Genomic DNA, 20,139 nt, shown 5'->3' on the forward strand with positions numbered 1-20,139 from the left:
CGGAGCTGATTGGAAAACGGGAACACATCTGCGCCAACCAAACGAAGCGCGGTTTCGAGTTAAATTAGTGTCTAGGCTACAATTGTCTTGCAGAAGTTGTACTAAAGTAGTTAGGCTGATTATCAAATTAGGATATGTATTGTAAAAACTCTAGAAAATTTGATAAGATCATATATAAATTTCTGTTCACCACTGTCACATGCACATGCTAACTCAAACATTGTGTACATACATCTGATATAATATACTCCCTCTGTCCCATAATGTAAGACGTTTTTTGACTCTACTGTAGTGTCAAAAAACGTCTTACATTATGGGACGGACGGAGTATTTTATAAGGATAGCTTTGTTCTACAACTCTTGTATCTCACTTTTTTATGTCCAAACATAAATCAACCGCTTTACCAGAAGAGATGCATTACAACACAGAACTTTCAAACTCCAATATATCCTAGCTTACGCAATAGCTTGAGCGCCATCCAGCTCCAATCATCATCTGAAGATACCTTGGGCTGCAGAACAAGGCAAAAGTGGATGCAACTTCAATACTAGCTTGTACAACAATTTTTTTTCTCTACAGATGAGCTTGCAGCTGAACATGCAGACAAGAATACCTGAAAAAAATAGGAACATCAACTATTTTCAGGTGCATATCCAAGACAAAAGGTCAACAAAATTATCTAGTTGGATAAAGTTTAATTTATGCTAAAGGCCCTGTGAACGATACTACTTAAGATTTGCATGCTAGATCATGGCTAGAGTGTGGATTTGCAACAAGAAAATAAATCATGAACAAGATAATGACTAGTAATGCTTTCAGAAATTTCAGTTGGGCATCAAAAGTGGAGTTTCATTTTGAGACCAACAAAGTGAACCAGCAGAAAAACACAACAACTATAATCTACTCCAGGCGGCCACCTAAAATGGTTTTACAAGGTCCTTTTTGTAAAATGTACCGGCGACCACCTAATGATAACATCCTATCCATCAACTTTTCATCCAGTGGCTCAAAATCGCTCGGAGCATTCGTAGCACGAGTTCAACCGTAGCACTGGATACGTTCTCGTACTGAACATGCTATAGTATATTGACAACCAGCAAAGAAAAAAGACTCATTCAGGTGCTTCAAAATTATCAACTGAAGAAGGAAAACAATCACAAAAATGCACTCTGTTGCTTACATGTGCAGGGCTACGAGGAGGTTGAGGCATCGCAGGGGACGGATCGGCAAGATCGTGGAAAATGAAATACTTGCAGAAAGTAATACTTGAAAAATGGACCACAAGGGCAACAGTTTCCTACCACAAAACCCCTTGCAGAGATAGCTGCAGCTAACAGTTTGCTGCCATCATTTCCTACAGAGCACCAAATATAATTAGTGCACTATATTAATGAGTAAAGCAGATGCAAAAATTAAAAATGGACATATTTGACACCTCTTGCAGTTTAGTGCAATTACGCCGATCATGACCTGTCACCCCACAGTAGCCACATTTCCTCTTTGATCTTTGCTTCTTCATCTTTGCCTGCAACCTTTTCTTCGGTGCACCTCGGCCTTGCACATGCACTGGGTCCAGAACCTTTTCCAAATCTCCACAATCAATTTCCGTCGTCTGTGGCAGCACCGGACCAAACCTAATGCATTCCTCCTGACCACGGCTTGATTCCTTGCTGCCATCTTGTCCATTCCGAACCATCTTTAGACGCTGATACTCCTCACTGGATTGACATGCCCGGAAACATGCCGCGTGACTCAAATTCCGTAACTCACAGTACCTCACAAGGCTTTCCGAATAGTCATACATCTCGCTCTTTCTGGTCGGAGGGAATGCAGACTTTGCACTCATCGTCCACCTCATGGGAACACAACACCTAGGCAGCAGTTCCACTTGACGTATTCCCAAGATGTAGAATATGTGAGAGCATGGTGTTCCCAAGCACTCCAGCTTACGACAAGAGCAACTGATCCTGTACAAAGAACCTTCCTTCAGCTCACAGCACACTTCGAACTTCTTCTCTCTTCTATCGATCTTAGCCACAACATATGTAGTCAACTCCCATGCATCTAGTATCTCGCTGATAACACATTTGCTGACGTCATTTATGCTCCATCTGACCAACTCAAACATACAAGGAGTGAAAACTCGGGCAGCATGTTTCTCAAGACTTGAAGCATCCGCGTCTGTAAATGGAACGGACTGCAAGGCCACGATGTCTAGGATCGCCTCATTCAAGCGTCGTCCCGAAAGGCAACGCTCATAGTGCTCTAGCATATCAAACAATGTCATCTTACCCTCAAGATGTGTATGTAGCACGGAGTTTAGGCTCTCACTCCGCTGATTGCTGCTCAATCCTAAGAAACAGTGCCCCACCAGGTATGGAGCACACCACAACTTCCTCACTTGTCACTTCATTCCTTTGTAAGAACTCTATCCATTTTATCTCATGCTCTTCCATACAAGACAAGTCATATATGAAATATCTAAATTCTTCCCTAACCTCGTCATCATGCAGATGGCGTACAATGTTCTGTTGAATGTGCCATACACACAGCCTGTGGTATGAGTCAGGCCACACCACCCTGATCGCTCTCTGCATTGCAAGGTCCCCGTCAGTGATTACAGATATCGGATGCTTCTGCGCCATGGCTTCAGAAAATGTCCGCAACATCCACTCGTATGCCTCGTTAGTTTCATGAGAAATGATCCCGCATCCAAAGATAACTGTGTTGCGGTGGTGATTCAACCCGACAAACGGCACAAACGGCAAATTGTACTTATTGGTCCTGTATGTGCTATCAAAAACCACAACATCGCTGAAAGCCTCATAGTCAAGGCGAGATTGAGTATTGTACCAGACCAATCCCTTCAGATGCCCATCTTTATCAACCAAGTATTTGAAGAAATAATCTGGGTCTCTCTCTTGCCGCGCCATCATGTGACGGATCACCGTCTGAGCATCACTAGCAGCGACTGTTTCCTGCTTGTAGTGATGGCAGAAGTTATAGATGTCCCTCGTCGTGCATCCAACCTAGTCATATCCATCGTACTGCATGCACAACACATCCATGATTTTGTGTTTCTGGATTCCAACACTTTCCATCTCTATAATGTCCGCTTTCTGCTCGTCGCTGATTCTTCTGTGGGAACGCAAAAAGCAAGCAAGGTCTCGTGGGGCCAGAGGATGGTTGTGTTCATCGATGAAATCCTTCACAAACCACCGCCCTGTTTTGGTGACTCTTGCAATGACAAATTTCGCTTTACACCCCACACAAGTGATATTCCGTGGCTTTCTCTTCCTATCTTCTCTCTTCCTCTTCATGTGCTTCTCTTCACGGCAACCTTCACGACTACAGACAAATTTCCTCAGAATTATCTTCTCGTTCGCTTCATCCCACTCAACATAGCCTTTTCTCACACTAAAGCCTTTCTCAAGAGCATACTTGTTATAGAACTCAAAACCTTCATCCCCGCTATGAAACATCCTGCTGACAATGTTTACGTACTCATCCAAACACTCAGCACTTACATCGGCCATCTATTCCTGCATATCACATACAAATTAACAACTGGTCTCAATCATGCACCGGAAGTAAAAGAATTTCCATGCTCACATATTCCCCTCAAGGTAAGAGCTTCAGCGTTTCAGAAGTTCATCAAGGCTTATTTTGTTCAGCATATCTTCGGAAGTGAATTAATACTATGGTGTACAATGAAGCTAATTATTCTAGTCAACTGGCCACATAGTCTTTTTACCATCAGAATCAATGATAAGAGATATTCAGTGGGTTGGAACATGTTTACAATAAAGTACCTTTAAAACAAGCTCAAAGTATCCAATATCAAAATCCAGTTTAGTCAGAGTAAAAGGCTTGACTACTTCCTCACCAGTACCATCCTTCCCTCTGCAACCGGTTAACAAAATACAGAAAACGGAATCAGAATATTCGACTCGCTCCATGTACCAAAAAGAATGACCATAACTCAACATCATAACTGTACACCAGGATATGAGCAGTACAAATGGTCAAACCTGCATCTTATATATTGGCCAATTGCAAGGCCCAACACAGAAGTATGTCTAGGGAAACAAATTTGAACTTGGCCACATTATGACTGATCTGTCTCTTCTGCACAAGATCATAGCACATCCATTCATTTTTATATTATACACAAACTTCAAAAGTAGTAACCTTGAATGCGGCAAGTAATTTTGTATCCGCCAACTGATTAATTAAGCTGGCATGCTCGCTAGCTCACCTAATTTAGGCTGCTTTTTTCATGGTGGGGCTAGTTAGTACTGATTCTTTAGACTATATATCTCTTGCGATTTTTCACAACAAACTGATTGTGTGTTTTGTACTCTTCATGTACTATTGGTTAATTAAGGTAGGTCATTTGGATCCTATGATGTCATATGAAGTTTGATAGCAAACTGAATAACATTGCAACTGTTATGTGATCACTTCAGTTTGTTTTCTTCTGCCTCTAAACTCTCTAGCTAGCTACTTATTGACATTTTTGCCATGGACAGGAGTTGATGTTGAGGACATGGTGGATCAGAATGTTTGGAATGTTGATCGTCTTAGAGACCAGAAGCGTTTAGCACCTGGTAAGGATCCTCTGGATCTCTTCCTTTTTCGTATATGTATGTATATATGCCTCACAATATTCTCACACACCTCTGTTTCACAAAACAGGCTCTACTCCTAGCACCGAGGATATTCGAGAGGTGAACGCGGCTGTGAAAGGCTTGCGGAAGGAGTAACTTGTGTTGTGGGCGGTTGCAATAATCCATATACTACTACCAAGTCCGCTGTGACCTTGTCAAGCTACCGTCTCGCTAGCTACCTGAGAACTGCAGTTTTATCAGAACAGACGCATGTACATTTATGCAGATGTCAACTAGATAGATAGAACAACACGAAATACCACTGCTCTCGAGTCTCCAGAATTCTTGCAAGACCTGTGGATAGTGCTTGACCCCATCCCTCTTACCATTTGTTGCCGCTGGACGCAATTTAGACAAACAAATCAAAACATCTATACCAAACTGTCCCAAGGTTGTTGGCTTTTAATCAGAAAATTCCTCTGGCAGCCGGCGGACTGTCTGACTAGCAACGCATGGGGCGGGGGCGGGGGGAGGGGAGGGAAAGGCACCTGTCCACAAAGTGCTCGCTGGCGTTGCTGGGCGTCGCCGGCTGCTTCACGGAGGGAGGCGCTGCAGTCGGCGGTGGGGTAGGGGAGACTTCGTCGGGCTCGGCGCGCCGCAGCGGACGGACAACAGTTCCTGGCGTTGGGCAAGGGCGGCGGAACGCTGGTGCTTGATTGGATCGGGGCCGCCGCCGGATCTCTTGATCGGAACGGCGGAAAGGGCGGCGGTGGTGGCTATGCGAGCAGAAACGTGCGGGGGCGCGGGAGGTGGGGGTGGGGGGCGGACGAGCTAATTTTCTTTGACCATTCTACCCTTTTGACCAAAAATTAAATTTTTAACTGATTTTTCAGATCCAACGGTCAAGAAAAATCAGTGGTGGAGTTACTCGAAAGTACAACTTGTAACCCGCCAATCACCCTAAAAGAGCTCGTTAATACAAATGTTAGGAGATATATTTATTCAATTCTTGGCAAATAAATTGTTTTGATTTTAATAAGTGTACATATTCTAAATATACTAAACCTGGCCAGGTTTAGTTTACCAGGTTTTTTTGACTTTTTCTTATCAGTCAAAATCTGACCAATAGGAATATGCCACCTGCTTTATTGGGGGACCTGGCGTGGTACACATCCATGTGCAGTTAGCAATTGTGGGTGAGATTTCTGTTTCAGTTTGATTGGCTGCATGTGCGCACACGATCGCCCGTTCCCATTGGTTTGCATGCACGATCCGTAGCCAATTTCTCAACGTCTTCCTTGACGTTCTCTGACTGGATGTGCATGCTCACGTGACCAGATCTGGTGGGATTGATTGATGCATGTTTGGGATGGACACGTGATGTGCCCACGTGGTTGCATGCGGTTTTGCATGTGATGATAATAGTCGGTGCGGCTTAATTCGTTGGCAATCGAGATTTCTCGGCGCCGCTATAGTGGTTCCCTCTGGAAGGATCAGGTAAAATACCCCACCGCTTTATGGTCCTATAAAAGCTCAACTTCCTCCGCTGCAGCTTTCATTCATGGTGTTGCATTTTCTTTCCCGATTCGAGGCCTCTTCGTCCGGTTCAATTGACGTCACATTCCGTTATCAACGACCACCCCACCACGGAGGAGCCTCCTCTCACCTGCCCCTCCTTCCTCCCGGCGGTGCCCTCCTCCTCTTGTAGGCGCAGCGTCGACAACCATGGAGCTCATTTGCCCTGCCATGGCGACTACGTCTAATGAACCAGTTCCAATACAGCAATCACGCGCGGAGCTGCATGTACCGGAGGAGTGCGGCGGCGACTGAGAGCTCGTCAGCGAATACTGAGAAGGGCACGAGAAAGTGGCCCTCCGGCCATACGGCCGTGCCCCTGGCTTGCGAGTCGGCAGTCGCTGGAGTCGAAGAACTTAACCAGCGGCGGCGAGTCAAGCACGTGATCCCGCACATCAGCCGCATCCAACTTGAGGGGGGCAGCGATGGTGAGAGTGTCGCTATGCCTGGTTCGGCTACTGCGTATGCCAAGGTGGAGGCTCTGATTGCCACTGGAACTCACCGGCATCAGTGGTCGCGGCCTCCTGCATCGTCTTCACCATGGTTGGGATCCCCAGCGACGCCAGCGATGCTGGCCTGGCGGTGGACCGCCCACAAGGTCCACGGAGGGAGGTACGTGCTGATCATGACGTGCGTCCGGCCGGATGCTGTTGGCGCCGGACACCACCGGCACTAATGGTCTCCCGAAGCGTGCAGCGCATGAACGCCGCCTCGCGTCAGTCACCATGTTGCCCGTTCGTCATCCCTTTTGTCTCGGTTGTCAGCCCTTGCCGCCTCAGCCCAGGCTTGCAGCGCCGCACGGCCAAGTTGATGTGTGCCGCATTGTGTCGTCTTGCTATCGCAGCGCCCAGTCGCCTATAACCAATGTGTGAAGCCGCGACCATGCCTGGGCGCCTGGCCGTCCCAAGCCTGGACGCCTCCAACGCGCGAAGCCGCGGACCATGTGGTTGCGCGCTGTCTAGCTGTTCCCGTGGCCGGTCGCCACCTCCACGCGCTCGCCGTGGCTCGCTGGAGCTGCAGCCGCGGCTCAGCACATGAACAACCGTGTCGCCACCACTACGGACGCTGCCTCTGGAGATTAACCACTCGCGACCCGCATGGCCTTTCTCCGCGATGGACAAACGTCGTTTCTTCGATACTGCCTCCTTCACTTTTTTCATTGTAAACATTCATGGTGAATTGGTCTGTATATTCCTCTTTTAAACTACACATGTACTAACCTTTTTGTCGTGACTTAAATTGCAGAAAAACTGTCCACCTTTATTTCCATGTCAATCAAACTTACCCAAGTATATTTTCTTTCAAAAAAAGTATATTTGTTTTTAAGTTAATATTAACATAACAGTTCTTAGAAGCTGAAGCATGCTAAGAATATATCTGGTTGAATTTTATGCATGTACTTTGATTTATGAGGGTGTTTCTTTCATATGAATATGTAATCACTAAAACAATTTCTTGCAGGAAAACATCTTCCATATATGAATATGTAAGATCGTGCTATTTCTTGCAGGGAAATACTGCTAAGGGGATATGATTGCCTCAGTGCATTAAGGACAAGGATACCAAGAATTTCATCTTGATATCCAAGAGGTCTTTCCTTTGCACCCATGGATACTGTCCAACAAATTAACATGCAGGGTGCAAAAACTCAAGTTAGATTTTTAGTTTGCATTGTCCATGGTCCTCCAGACTATTTGAATACCCAACACGTTGCACGCATGCAAGCAGAAAGAAATCCTAATCCTTGACCACCCAGTGAGAGGACAAAACTATTTCTAAGTCCTATGCACGTACTCGGTACTCCTACTCCCATGCACGTGGTCACATCAACCCCAAAATTCACGTCCAACCAGTGCATGCAGCAACTATTCCCGTATGGCCAACAAAGATCATTTGACAGAAAAAAAAATCTATCCCTGCAAGGGATTTCTTTTCTACTCTTTTATTTGAGATATTCTTGGATTGACCAGCGAATTTTATGGGTTTGCCATTTGAAATCTGGGATAATCGAGTGGTACGCTCCTTGGGTGGACATAGCAATTTATCCTTGGATTTGTTTTGTTTGATCAAATTGCCTTTTGCTCTGTGGTATGGTAGTTTGGCCGCCCATAGGTGCCTGCACTCACCGGTGCAAATTTTGGAGGGATATGATTACCTGCATGGCAGCCGATGTGACTACGTGCATGTGGCTATTGCAAGCGTTTTTGCATTATATTTTTTTCGTTTGAGATATTTTTCCTTCGGGCGTTTCATGTGGGTGGCTTCTTTTCTTTATTCTTTTTTCATATATATATTTTTGCCTCTCCATGCTTACTAAGAGATATTTTCTCTGTATCTGGTTTGTTTACTGTTTTCACGTTTGCATATGTTATTTCATTGTTGTCAGCAGCGTCGTGTTGAATTTTTCCTTTTGCTGCTTTAGGTCGGTTGCCGCTTTGCTGTAGTTTTTGGTGTTCTATGATATTTATATGGTGGTCATGATAGGGACCGAGCCTATTCAAGGTGTGGATATGCTGCGTTTAAGTTTGTGGTTTTCCCTGGTTGTTATATTTGTTTCCTTCATGGCAAGGCGTGGGACTCTCTCTGCGAAAAAAAAGGCATGGTGGCTCTGCTGGGCGTCGATCGGGTTGTCCGCGTTCTGCTTGATCGCCTGCTGATGGTAGACGTGGTCCCTCTGGTCAGGAAGTGAATATTGATCGTGGTCTCTAGGCATGCTACTAGGTATTGTACACCGCGCGAGGCGCAATAGTTTTATTACTTTTGTTTCGTACCCAGTCAATATAATTTTTTTAAGAAAGGAAAACGGAGATGCAAAAAATGTTTCTGCATTTTTTTAAAGATGATCCAGACCACCTATCATCCTTTTGATGAGAATGAAATCTGTAATTGAACTAGGTGGGCATAAATAACAGATAGTTTGATTTTCCTTTTCTCTGCATTTTTGACGTCGTGGGCATAAATCATGTGACTACCGTCGACCCACTCGTATTGCTTCGGGGGAAACCCTAGGATCTGGTGTTCCAGACCGGACGATGGCAGCACTGCGGTGTCGTTTCTCTCTTGGGAGCGTCGTTTTGTGGAGCAGTGCTGGAAGTCAGAGGCAGGAGGTGGAGCGGCTTCGTCTTGCATGGAGCTTCGGTGGAGATGTCAAGTCATGCCTGACCGACAGGTGTTACGCTTGGTCATGCTTGGTCGGCAGGTGCTACGCACGACAGATCCTTCAAGGGCTTCAAGCTGTGTCGGCTGGTGGTACGTGGCAGCATGGTGCTGAGGTGTATCAGTGGCGACCGCGACGTGTACAGTTGTTTGCGCGCAGGGAGGAGGTGCCGTTGGGCGCCGTGGTGGCGTCGACGATAGCTGGACCGATCAAGGTTGATGCATCAGTACAGTTCTGAAGAGGGAGCGGTGGCAGTTGGCGGTGGCGGCCTCTGAGAGCACGCCGGACCAGTGTGTGCCCCAGACCCGGCAAGTGGCTAGGTTGGGATCTCAGGTCTTAGATGTTAGGCTTGGCTGCGATGCCTGTTTGGTATTAGGCCCAGGCTATCTGCGCCCCTTCATCAACGGGATAGGTGTAGCGGCAGTTTGTTGCTTAGACGGCGGCTTTAGTATTACTGTTGTATGACTTTGTAAGGTCTTGTGAGAATAATTAATAAAGTGACCGTATGCATCGTCCAGATGCAGAGGCCGGGGGTCATCCTCCTTTTCTAAAATAAATGTGAAAAAAATATTGATTTTAGTTTGAGTTGAATATCCAATCTCAACATGAGAAGCTATCACGAGGTTGACCTTAGATCATTGCATGTGACTGAGCCTTCAGCAATTACCTTTGTGTTGGACCCCATTAAGTAAACTAATTAAACATATCTATGTGTTTGCCAGTGCAAACCAAACATTGAACAAAAATACATTTATATTGTTCTTTTTTATTGAGGTTCATGTCCACTAAATTTCATGTTGTGAATTTTCCTGGTTTATGCATACTATTTTTGTTTTTACAGTCCTTTGTGTTATTTACATAGAATACACCATCATAGTAAAAAAAGATTGGTAACCTATATGGGGTTAATGAGGTGGTACGAACATAGGGCTGCCATCTTCGTGACACACAACATGTATAATACAACATTCATTAATAACATCATGGTCCTTACATCCAAGCTTAGTTACTTTTGATGTTTCTTCAGGTCTAATTCTTTGGGTCAGAATCAATGTCTTGATTTTTGATGACCAAGCCTCTTTGTGATAAAATCCCTAGCGTTTTGTGTAACAAAATTGAAGCCTTCAGTTTAATTCGGTCCGAAAAAATGGTTGTTTTATGTAATATAATTCCACTTTTCAAAGTGCCTTATTCGTCTATCCTACACCTTTAGTTAGTTTTATTCTGTCACACGGAAGCAGGGCAGGCAGGGACAACAGATAGATACCTTGCCCAACAGTGCCTTTTGAGGTTTTCTTGAATAAGAGAAAGAAACACTAATACATCAAAGTTAAAAGAAAAGGAAAAACTCAATGCTATGCTTTAATACAACCAACCAACCCACATCAATGATTCTTGAACGCTCCGAGCAAAAAAATTGATGTCCAGACTGGCAACCAATCAAACAGTCGGAAAAGTAACACATGAGGATTTCATTTACAAACGTATGTAATTTCAACATGAAGTATATCGACATAGCTCTGTATCATCTCATTACCAGCACAAACCCAGCGGGCTGTCGAACAAGGATGCTATGAATTACCAAAGAACCAATAAATTAATCATGCAATATCAATATGTATTCAATTTATCTACAATGTACCAACTCTTTTCATTCAATAAAGCTTTTCTTCATGAAAGATTTCAGCATTAATACCAACATGATTTTTATACATACACCATAACATAAAAAGTAAAGTGAACAAGCAAAAACAGAACAATTAATAGGATACTTAATGGATAACGTTTAATATCACCGTATATAGAATTTCTCACATAACGTATCAATAGGCGCGGCGTGACGCCGCGCGGGCATAGCTAGTTAATATTAAGTACAACCTATATTCACTACTGGGATCGACAAGTCTGCCTGGCGTTTAGTAATTTGCCGCGTGCATTTTAACGGGCACTTGGAAAACACACCCGCGTTGCCAAGCATTTCAGAAAAATAAAACTTAAAATAAAATCAAAAATTTCACACAGGAGTAGATCGGGAACCCATGTTTAATATCCCCAAATTCCAGATTTATTTTTCAAATTTTTTTGGTATCCTTTTGGATTTAATATTCATATATGGGTGTGGAGCATCCGGATGCTACAAATCCGCTTCCACTCTTTGCCTCGTTTCTGTCATATATTTATGGTCCTTCTTAAAGTATACTGTTAGAAATAGTTTGTTTACCTTGATTAAGTGATGGAAGAAACTCTTAAAAATATATTCTTTTAGTGAAGTAGTACCAGCTTGGAAAGAAAGAAAGGCTCACTGCAGAGTGCAGAGAGAGAAGAAAGATGGTGTATTATCCACTCGGCGTCGGCGCCGCCGGTCGCTGCCACTGCCCGCCCATCCTCCTCCACCTCCGCGCCCCGCTGGCGACGGCGGCCACCTCGCTCCGTCGCCAGCCCCTGCTCCAGCTCCGCCCGCTCGCCTCCTCGGCCGGACGGCGGACACGGGGCCGCTGCCACGCCGTCGACCCCGAGGAGGACGACGGTTTCCTCACCCTCGACCTGGAGGACTTCGACGGGCTCGCCGACGAGGAGGCGGAGGAGGGCCCGCCGCCGTGGGAGCAGGGCCGGCCCTGTGTTTCGGAAGGCCCTAGGCGAACTCGACGACATGGGCCCCTATGTTCTAAGTCCTAAGACAATATATATGTATGCGTGTTATATATATATATATATATATAAATTATTAAAAGTAACTTTCAATCACACATCTTTGGTTTAAAATATGAGTATAATAATTCAAATGACTCCATCCAGAACAATAATAACCAAATTCGAACCGACTCCATAAAAAACAATGGTACTAAAAAGATCGCAAAATGAAACTAATATGACATGATTACCTCAAATAAGAACGAAATTAGACTGACTCCATCGACAACAATAATACTTCAGTGTTTCAAAAAGAAGTTTCTTCAGGCATTTCTTGATGCGAAGTCATTAAGGGCACAATCAAGATCAACATTGTCCAAGATATCCTTCTCAATGCAGCACATAGCCAGGCCATTCAATCTATCTTGCAACATAGTTGACCTCAAATAATTGGAACCCTAAACATGTTACATAGAATGACAAAAAATTGATAGATTGGATTACAATACATACATACTAAATAAAGAATAAATAAATTGCTGAGATTGTCAAATTGAGGTTTGGGGATGGACAGATGCGTACTTCTTGACTTCCAGTCGGATGCGTACTTGTATAGGTATTGCCGTATTGCCGCGGTGCCGGATGCCGGATGGCCGATTGGCCGGGCTGCCGCCTGCCTGCCGAACTGCTGTGTGGCGGCGACGGCTGAGCCGGCGAGGTGAGGGCGACGCGGCAAGGGCCAAGGGGCAAGGCGCCGAGCAAGCGAGAAGGCCGACGGGTCGGCAAGGGCGACGAACCTACAAAGGAAACGTTAAAACGAGCGTGAGTCATTTGAATGCAGAAACATTAAAACGAGCGTGAGTCATTTTGCTGGGCTATAGTATATGTATATACTCCATCATGTGCCCCCCCCCCCCTCCCTCGCTTGGTCCCTGGGCCGTCGCCCCGTCGCCCATGCCCCAGGGCCGGCCCTGCGTGGGAGGGCGCAGTGGTGTACCGGCGCGACGCAGAAATCTCATGCCAAAAATCTGACAAATGGTAGTGAGCTCACGACCATTGTTGCCCTTATGATGGTATACAAGTCAAATGGTTTTATCGATACCTCTGACGTTATCACAATTTAATTGGACTAAGTGAGTACCTTTGTTCATCCTTTTATCACGTCTTATACTCATGGTTTACTTGCTGTGTCAATCGACAGGAAGTACGTGTGCTGCCAAATTGGATTGGGGTGCACACGCATCTATCTTTTGAAACAAGTCTACATCTCCAAAGGTATTTACTATGCATGTAGTCGTCCCGAATAATCGCTTGCTTCCTGTGGTTGTTAATTCAACAAAGTCCTCGTCGATGATGATTTGCACTGGACAGATCATCCTATGTATGTACACGGGTTGTACCAGGTTTCATTTCCACTGAATTTTGCATTTCCTGCAGCCGTTCCACAAAGCTGTAAAACAAATATCTATTTGTACTCTATTTGTACTCTATTTCGTATAAGACCTATTCCGTAATCTTTGCTATCGGATATCTTCCTTCCAGATTCGTGCTGGCATGTTGATCTTTATTCTCCTCTGATTCATTTTCTGGAAAACACTAGATCACGAAGCAACCGTTGGGTTCTGCTGCTTTAATTTGAGAAGGTTACTGATATACTAACAAGTACGGTTTTGTTTGATTGATTGATTTACATTTACTTGTAGACTTGTAGTATGTCAATGCAAATCCGGCGCATGTCCACAACTTTGAGGCGCGCTTCTGAATTTAGCGCCTGTCCACAAGATTTTGGCGCGTTTCTGAATTTAGCGCCTGTCCACAAGATTTTGGCGCGTTTCTGAATTTCCTTTCATATACCAGGCTTGCCCAAATTTTGACATAACAGATCGTCAAGAAAACAACCAAAAATTCATCTGATGCAAGAGCTTAGATCTTCTACATTCTTGGACTGTTACTATTTTGCAAAATTAAACAAAATAAAAAAAAGACATCCAAAATATTTCTCATGCAAATTCAAGATGAATTTCTCTTTTGGGTTAATACTATCCTCCTCAAGATGAAGTTCTCTTTCCGGTGGTGCGGGCCATTGGGCGCGTCCACATGGTCACGGCGGCTCGCTGATCCGGCGACCATCCACAACAGCACTGTCACCGTGGGAGCCCTTGGCACACCAGTCACTGCCTGTGGGTGCTACCATTGGAGCCTGCGAGACGAGCTGCCACCCCACCTCTCCAAACCGTGAGAGCCGTCGAGAGGGATCCCGCCGACCACTGCAACTCTAGAGAACAAGATACAATGCCATTCTTTTACCGTCCTTTTTCGTAGCAAATTCTCTCAAAAAAAGATTATTTGCCTTGTTACTATCAATTTTTTAGAAAAAATACTATAAAAAATAGTTTTTCTTAAATACTGTCAAGAATAGTTTCTTTGCCTTGATGAAGCGATGGAAGAAACTGTTAAAAATATCGAGCATCTGCAGTCAGATGCAGACTATCTCTCGTACGCTCCGGTCAGTGACCAGACAGGAGAGAAGGGAAAACGTGGCCCAACCGGACGCCTCGTATCATCCCTATACGTCTGGATTGTCCGTGAACCCTCATGTCCATATCAAATGTAGGGAGAATATGAGAGAGCGCGGGCGCGGTCTCATCTCGAACCATCTTTTCTCTTTCTTTCTTTATTCATTCTTTTCTTTCTTTTTTTTCATCTCCCTAGTTACATGAAAGTGACCAGACATGTTGCGAAGAAAATGAGGAGTGTGACTGTGCGGGTGGACAAATAGAGGCTTAAAATGGACACACCCAGTCACTGACCGCGGGCGTTTAAGAGGTCATATTTGCTATGTTGGGCTGTAAATGCTCTTAGTGAAGTAGTGCTACAGGAGTATCAGCCTGAAAAGAAAAGCAAAGCTTTCTTGGCTAAATGCAGAGAGAGAAGAAAGGAGAGGATGGTGTATTATCCGCTCGGCGTCGTCGTCGGCGCCGCCGTGCGCTGCCACTGCCCGTCCATCCTCCTCCTCCGCCGCGCCCCGCCAGCGACGGCGGCCACCTCTCCCCATCGCCGCCCACCCCACCCCCTGCTCCAGCTCCGTCCGCTCGCCTCCTCGGCTGGACGCCTGGACGGCGGACCCGGGGCCGCCGCCACGCCGTGACCCGGAGGACGGCGACGACGGGTTCCTCACCCTCGACCTGGAAGACTTCGATGGGTTCGCCGACGGGGAGGCGGAGGGGGAGGAGGGCCCGTCGCCGTGGGAGGGCGCAGTGGTGTACCGGCGCGACGCGGCGGCGCAGCACGTCGAGTACGCCACCACCCTGGAGCGCCTCGGCCTGGCCGACCTCTCCTCCCCGCACTCCCGGGTGCGCGCCGCCGCCATGGGCATCCTCTCCTCCGCCAGTGCCGGCGACACGGCCGCGACGACGACGCCCGTGCTCGTCTCAGTCGACGTGGCCCGGCGCCGCGGCCGCTCCGGCTCGACGGCATCCTGCGCACCGTCATCACCCTCGGCTGCTACCGGTGAGCAACCACCTCCTCCTGCTGCTGCTTTTCGTCTTATCTTATCATCTGCTGTTGCTGTATGTCTGACTGTCTGCAATGCACCATGGACACAAATTCAGAATCCTACTACATCATAAGTACTCCTCTGATTACGCGCTAGCTGCTTAGCAATGACCAATCATCCGCCGCCCGAATCACCAGTACCGCCCTGTTGTCACCACCACGCACCGTTGTTACCGGCGCGGCTGCTTAATCCGCCGGGCCGCCGCGCTTCTGAAACCATGTCCCTTGCCCATCTACAAACAGCCTACAGGGTTTCAAACTGCCACATTTTACAGCTAGCTCGTTCGACCAAGGTAATCTGGCTATATGGGTAAACTCGAATCGCATGGTATTCCTTCCATTCCTCCTTGAACCTTGGCATCATGGATATGTTGTGCTATTTTTCTCCAGGCATTATACAGATCTAGTAGAGTATTGTTTCCTTTAGCTCAAAGGCATCACACTGATCTTTCAGTTGGAGCTGGCATGGTGGCATGTACTGATGATGCATCTGCCAGAGATGATAAACAGTAAATTATAGTTCAGCTAAATTGTAAAACATGGAGATACTTCGGTTCTAGTAACTGATGTAGCTACATCTCACTTGGGTAATTTGTGGACAATATTATTATCAAGGCTGTTATTGGTCATTAGATCCATTGTTGGCTGTTAAGGGGGAATATTATATTCTGGCATTTTCGATATGGAAATACTCTGTTTCTAGTTAATTGCAACAAAGTTGACTCTTTATGAACGGACCGCAACAGAGTTTTTCTCCTGATAAAACTAGCATTAATTCTGTTTATGGCCTGAATTTTGACTTGGCTGATTTGAGGGTAGTACAACTAAGCAGTGTTGTTGTTGGTTCTGAAACCCATCATTATCATGCTCCATTTTCAGGTGTGCCGAGCCAGCTGCCGAAGGCATATTCGCGAACTTCTCACTCCTACTGACAGAGGACCCCATGGAGGAACCTGATGTGATCGACCTCGGTAGACAGGACCAAGTTCCCTTCGCTGGCTGGCAGCGAGGACGAGAACGATGACCGCCTGCATTTCCCGGCTGGGGAGAAGGAGATTGACATCTCGAAGAACCTTGGGGACATCCCGGCTGGGGAGAAGGAGATTGACATCTCGAAGAACCTTGGGGACATCATCCACCTGGAGATCACGCTGGATGCCTTCTGCAGCAGCACCTGCAAAGGCATGTGCCTCGTCTGCGGCGCGAGCCTCAACACGAGCAGCTGCAGCTGCGGCGCCGAGGAGTCGTCGCAAGCCAAGGACGCCAGGCGGCCAGGAACTCTCAAAGACCTGCTGAAGCCTATGCAGAGAAGATGATGATGAGGCAGACAGTGCATATGTAGGTTAACTTGGGGGGATCAAATTAACTGTGTGTACATTTATCACTGTTTATCACTTGTTAAATACCTGGAAAGGTTAGATTAAATTGCTGTAGGTTAACTCACTGGCAGAATTCTTCATGTTAGCAAGTGTTATCTTTTTGCTGGCAGACTATCTTGCAAGCCAACAGGTAACAGACCAAAGTAGATCAACACAAAACTTACTTATAACTGAACAAAGACAAGTGAAAAAAAGAGGCGGTCATACGGAGAAGCACTTCACCAGTCACAAAATATAGTAATTAAGTAGACTGAATAAACTAGCAGACTAGATCAACTCTCAAACAAGGCTAAACAGACATAGAAGAACCTCGGTTCCAGTGCTCGCCTGAGCTGATCACTACACAGGAACACAAAGAACACTCATTCATGCCCTCTCCTTCGCGAGTTTCGCGAGGGCGCGCCACTCATTCCACAAGCTCGAAACAAGGGACCATGCAACAGCAACCTCCACCTTGCAGAAGCCAAGATCGCAGGTGCCATTGCTCGTGCCGGCCCTCTCTGGCGTGAACACGGCCTCGCCTCGCGCAACAACGACGGCAGCGCCACCACCATCATCACCGTCTTCTTTGCCAGCGGTCTGAGGGGACGCCACCACGGAGACAACCAGCTTCCCCCCCTCGAGGTCCACCAACACGACGTGCCTCGAGAGCTCGACCGCGCCGGTTGAAGGGCTGATCGGCATCTTCCCGTCCCGGGAGTCGAGCAGCAGCACCTCTCCTTCCCGCACGGTTGTGACCTCGGCGACGACGCGCCCACGGAGACCCTCTGGCCACACACCGTCGATGATCCGGACATGGATGACGGTCGCCTCGCCCGAGGGGTCCAGCGGCGCGTAGGCAAGCTGGATCGTGCACCGGTCGCAGAGGATACCAGAGCGGATCACATGTGTGGCAAGGTAGGTCTGGGGGTAGTTGAAGATCCCGAAGGCCAGCATCTCGTCCTCTTCGGGGTCCGTCTTGCTCTTCACCTTCAGCTGGAACTCAATCGTGATCGGGTCAATGATCACGATCGCGCGCGACGGGCCTGTCAGCAGTAGGTATGGATCCTCCAATGCAAGCAACACATGTCAACAAAAAGACTGGCAGACTATCATGTAACGAAGACGAGAACTATGGTGAATATATCAAATTCATGCTCCAACTCGATGAAGATGAAGAATCAGAGGAAGTATATTTTAACATAAAACAACAGACAACAAATGATGCACGGTGCTTGCCTGTCGGGTGAGGACCTGGCAGTTATCACTGGTGCGGTTGAAGAGGAAGTTGCGATTGTGATCCGAGGTGTCCCTCGCGGCGACAAAGCCGTGGACATGCAGCGGCCACTGGAGACCGTCTTCCAGGTTGGCCACCCGGATGCCGAAGATCTGGATGGTACAATGAGGTCTGGCGTAGCTCGGGATGGGTCCGAATGTAAAGCGCATGGGACCAAGAGTTGCTGCAGTGCAGGAAGCAAAGTTAAGCCATGTATCACAGGAACAAATAGAGCTTCTTGTTATCTTTTTTGACCGGAAAACCGTAGAACAATAGTTCTACCGTAAACTATATTAAAAATATGTACATACAAACGTTCATATAAAGAGATCACTCAATACCAGTTTTATGAAACCTGGAAACTAATTAAATGTTCTGTGTGACCCAGGATCTAATCTTATCCGCTTTAGAATGTTTTGCTTTGATCTGTGCTGCCCAAAGTCCTTCTTGGAGGTAAAACTTCCAGCCCTGGATGTGTGGAACTGCTGCTCAAAAGATCTTATCGTTTCTGATGGACCAGATACCCCAACAGCCCATAGAGACAATATCTAGTGCAATATCTGGGGGCAGTTGAGTCATAGCCAGCTGGAAATCATCAAAGATGGAGATGCCTCTAAGTTTGGAAGGAGAGCTTCTTGTTATCAGCAAACAACACACATCCATGCTAAATGAAACTAGCTAAGAAATGATTTACTCTAATCCGGAGCACAGATGCACCCGCATGACAGTAAATTCCCCAAAAGAGGTAATAAAAAATCAAAAGAATCAGACTTTTTGTCTATGAACAACATCCTCTAAAATTTTTGCCACGAAAAGACATCTGTAGAGATGTGTGCCAAAAAACCAAAGACCGAGTGCTCCAAAATGCGTCTTTTTGAGTCCCGGTTTTATTCTGTCTTGTACATGCCTCCACAAATGTCTTTTCAAGCTAAGATCTTGCATGATTTAGAATATTTGTTGATGTTCATCCACACACGCACGCACACACAAATTCAGATTTTTGATATTTGTTACTGTTTTTTCCATATCTGGCTAGAAAGGGTCTCTGTTAGTATCCTTTTCTACATTAAGAAGAAAATTGGACATACTAGTAATCACATGGCTACACTGATGCCACGGAGGAGAAAGAAACATCCACAAATCCACCTCACTCACAGATCAATTACGATCAGTTAATAGCCGTTCCCATGAATGAATGAAAGCTGCAACTGTTTACTTCCTAGCTAGGAGTACAATCCAATGAACGGAAAATTGGAAGTGATGCGAGCGAAACAGGGGAGGGGAGGGAGAGGTGTCCTTACTCTGGTCGTCGAAGGAGCCGTATTTGCCGGCGAAGCGGCTCTCCCACAGCCCGCGGTACCTGGTGATCCGATCCTCCTCCCTGTAGACCCACTCCTCCTTCTTCTCCCCCTCCCCCTCCTCCTCCTCCTGCTCCATCTTCTCCGGCGGCGGCTGCTCCTCGTTGGCGCATGGGGATGGGGATGGAGGCCTGATGTTGATACACTCATGGTTCCCCCCGGCACCCCGCTCGCCCTCGGCCTCGGACTCCCCGCGGAAGATGGAGAAATCCATCCCCGCCAACCCGCTGCGGGTCAGCTCCTCCATCGCCGCCGCCATCGCCGGGGATCGGTTCCTCTGCTGCGCTGCCTAGGGTTTCGCTACGCTCGGATTGTTATTTTTCTTTTCGCTCCGGGGGGTTGGGGGGGGGGGGGGGGGGGGGGGGGTGGGACCGGCAGCCGCGGGTCATTCCAGATCTTTCTTCCGGAAGCTTCCTCTGCTGCCTTCTTTCTCCAATTCTTTTACCTCCTCACAAACCACCCACAAACCCACATTTTTCCCCCAAACAAAATATTGAAATTTGAGAGTTTTTCTATTAAAAAAAACTCAACAGCACACCTAAAACTGCACGGGGATATAAAAAAAATTGGTAGCCACTTAAATTTTGCTACTCGGACCAATATTTGAGTCTCCCTACC

The 20,139-nt window shown here is 46.6% G+C and overlaps 1 protein-coding gene and 2 pseudogenes across 3 annotated transcripts; 1 reads left to right on the top strand and 2 right to left on the bottom strand.

Moving 5' to 3' along the window:
* Positions 1–274: 274 nt before the first annotated feature.
* Positions 275–5,419, bottom strand: LOC125548724 (protein FAR1-RELATED SEQUENCE 5-like; annotated as a pseudogene). The gene is made up of 5 exons (XR_015619375.1): positions 5,160–5,419; positions 3,814–3,904; positions 1,437–3,543; positions 1,303–1,355; positions 275–614 (listed from the first exon to the last, which is right to left on the bottom strand). The product of XR_015619375.1 is annotated as a protein FAR1-RELATED SEQUENCE 5-like (transcript).
* A 6,252-nt stretch (positions 5,420–11,671) lies between these two features.
* LOC125546965 (uncharacterized) lies at positions 11,672–17,017 on the top strand (annotated as a pseudogene). The gene is made up of 3 exons (XR_015599341.1): positions 11,672–11,962; positions 14,845–15,484; positions 16,409–17,017. The product of XR_015599341.1 is annotated as an uncharacterized LOC125546965 (transcript).
* A 76-nt stretch (positions 17,018–17,093) lies between these two features.
* Positions 17,094–19,868, bottom strand: LOC125545045 (uncharacterized). The gene is made up of 3 exons (XM_048708892.2): positions 19,465–19,868; positions 18,127–18,347; positions 17,094–17,955 (listed from the first exon to the last, which is right to left on the bottom strand). The coding sequence occupies exons 1-3, from the start codon at positions 19,778–19,780 to the stop codon at positions 17,275–17,277; spliced, it is 1,218 nt and encodes a 405-aa protein (XP_048564849.2). The 5' UTR covers positions 19,781–19,868; the 3' UTR covers positions 17,094–17,274.
* Positions 19,869–20,139: the final 271 nt, after the last annotated feature.

The sequence above is a fragment of the Triticum urartu genome, chromosome 3A (assembly GCF_056163025.1).
Source record: "Triticum urartu cultivar PI428250 chromosome 3A, HENAU_Tu73, whole genome shotgun sequence".
NCBI lineage: Eukaryota > Viridiplantae > Streptophyta > Magnoliopsida > Poales > Poaceae > Triticum > Triticum urartu.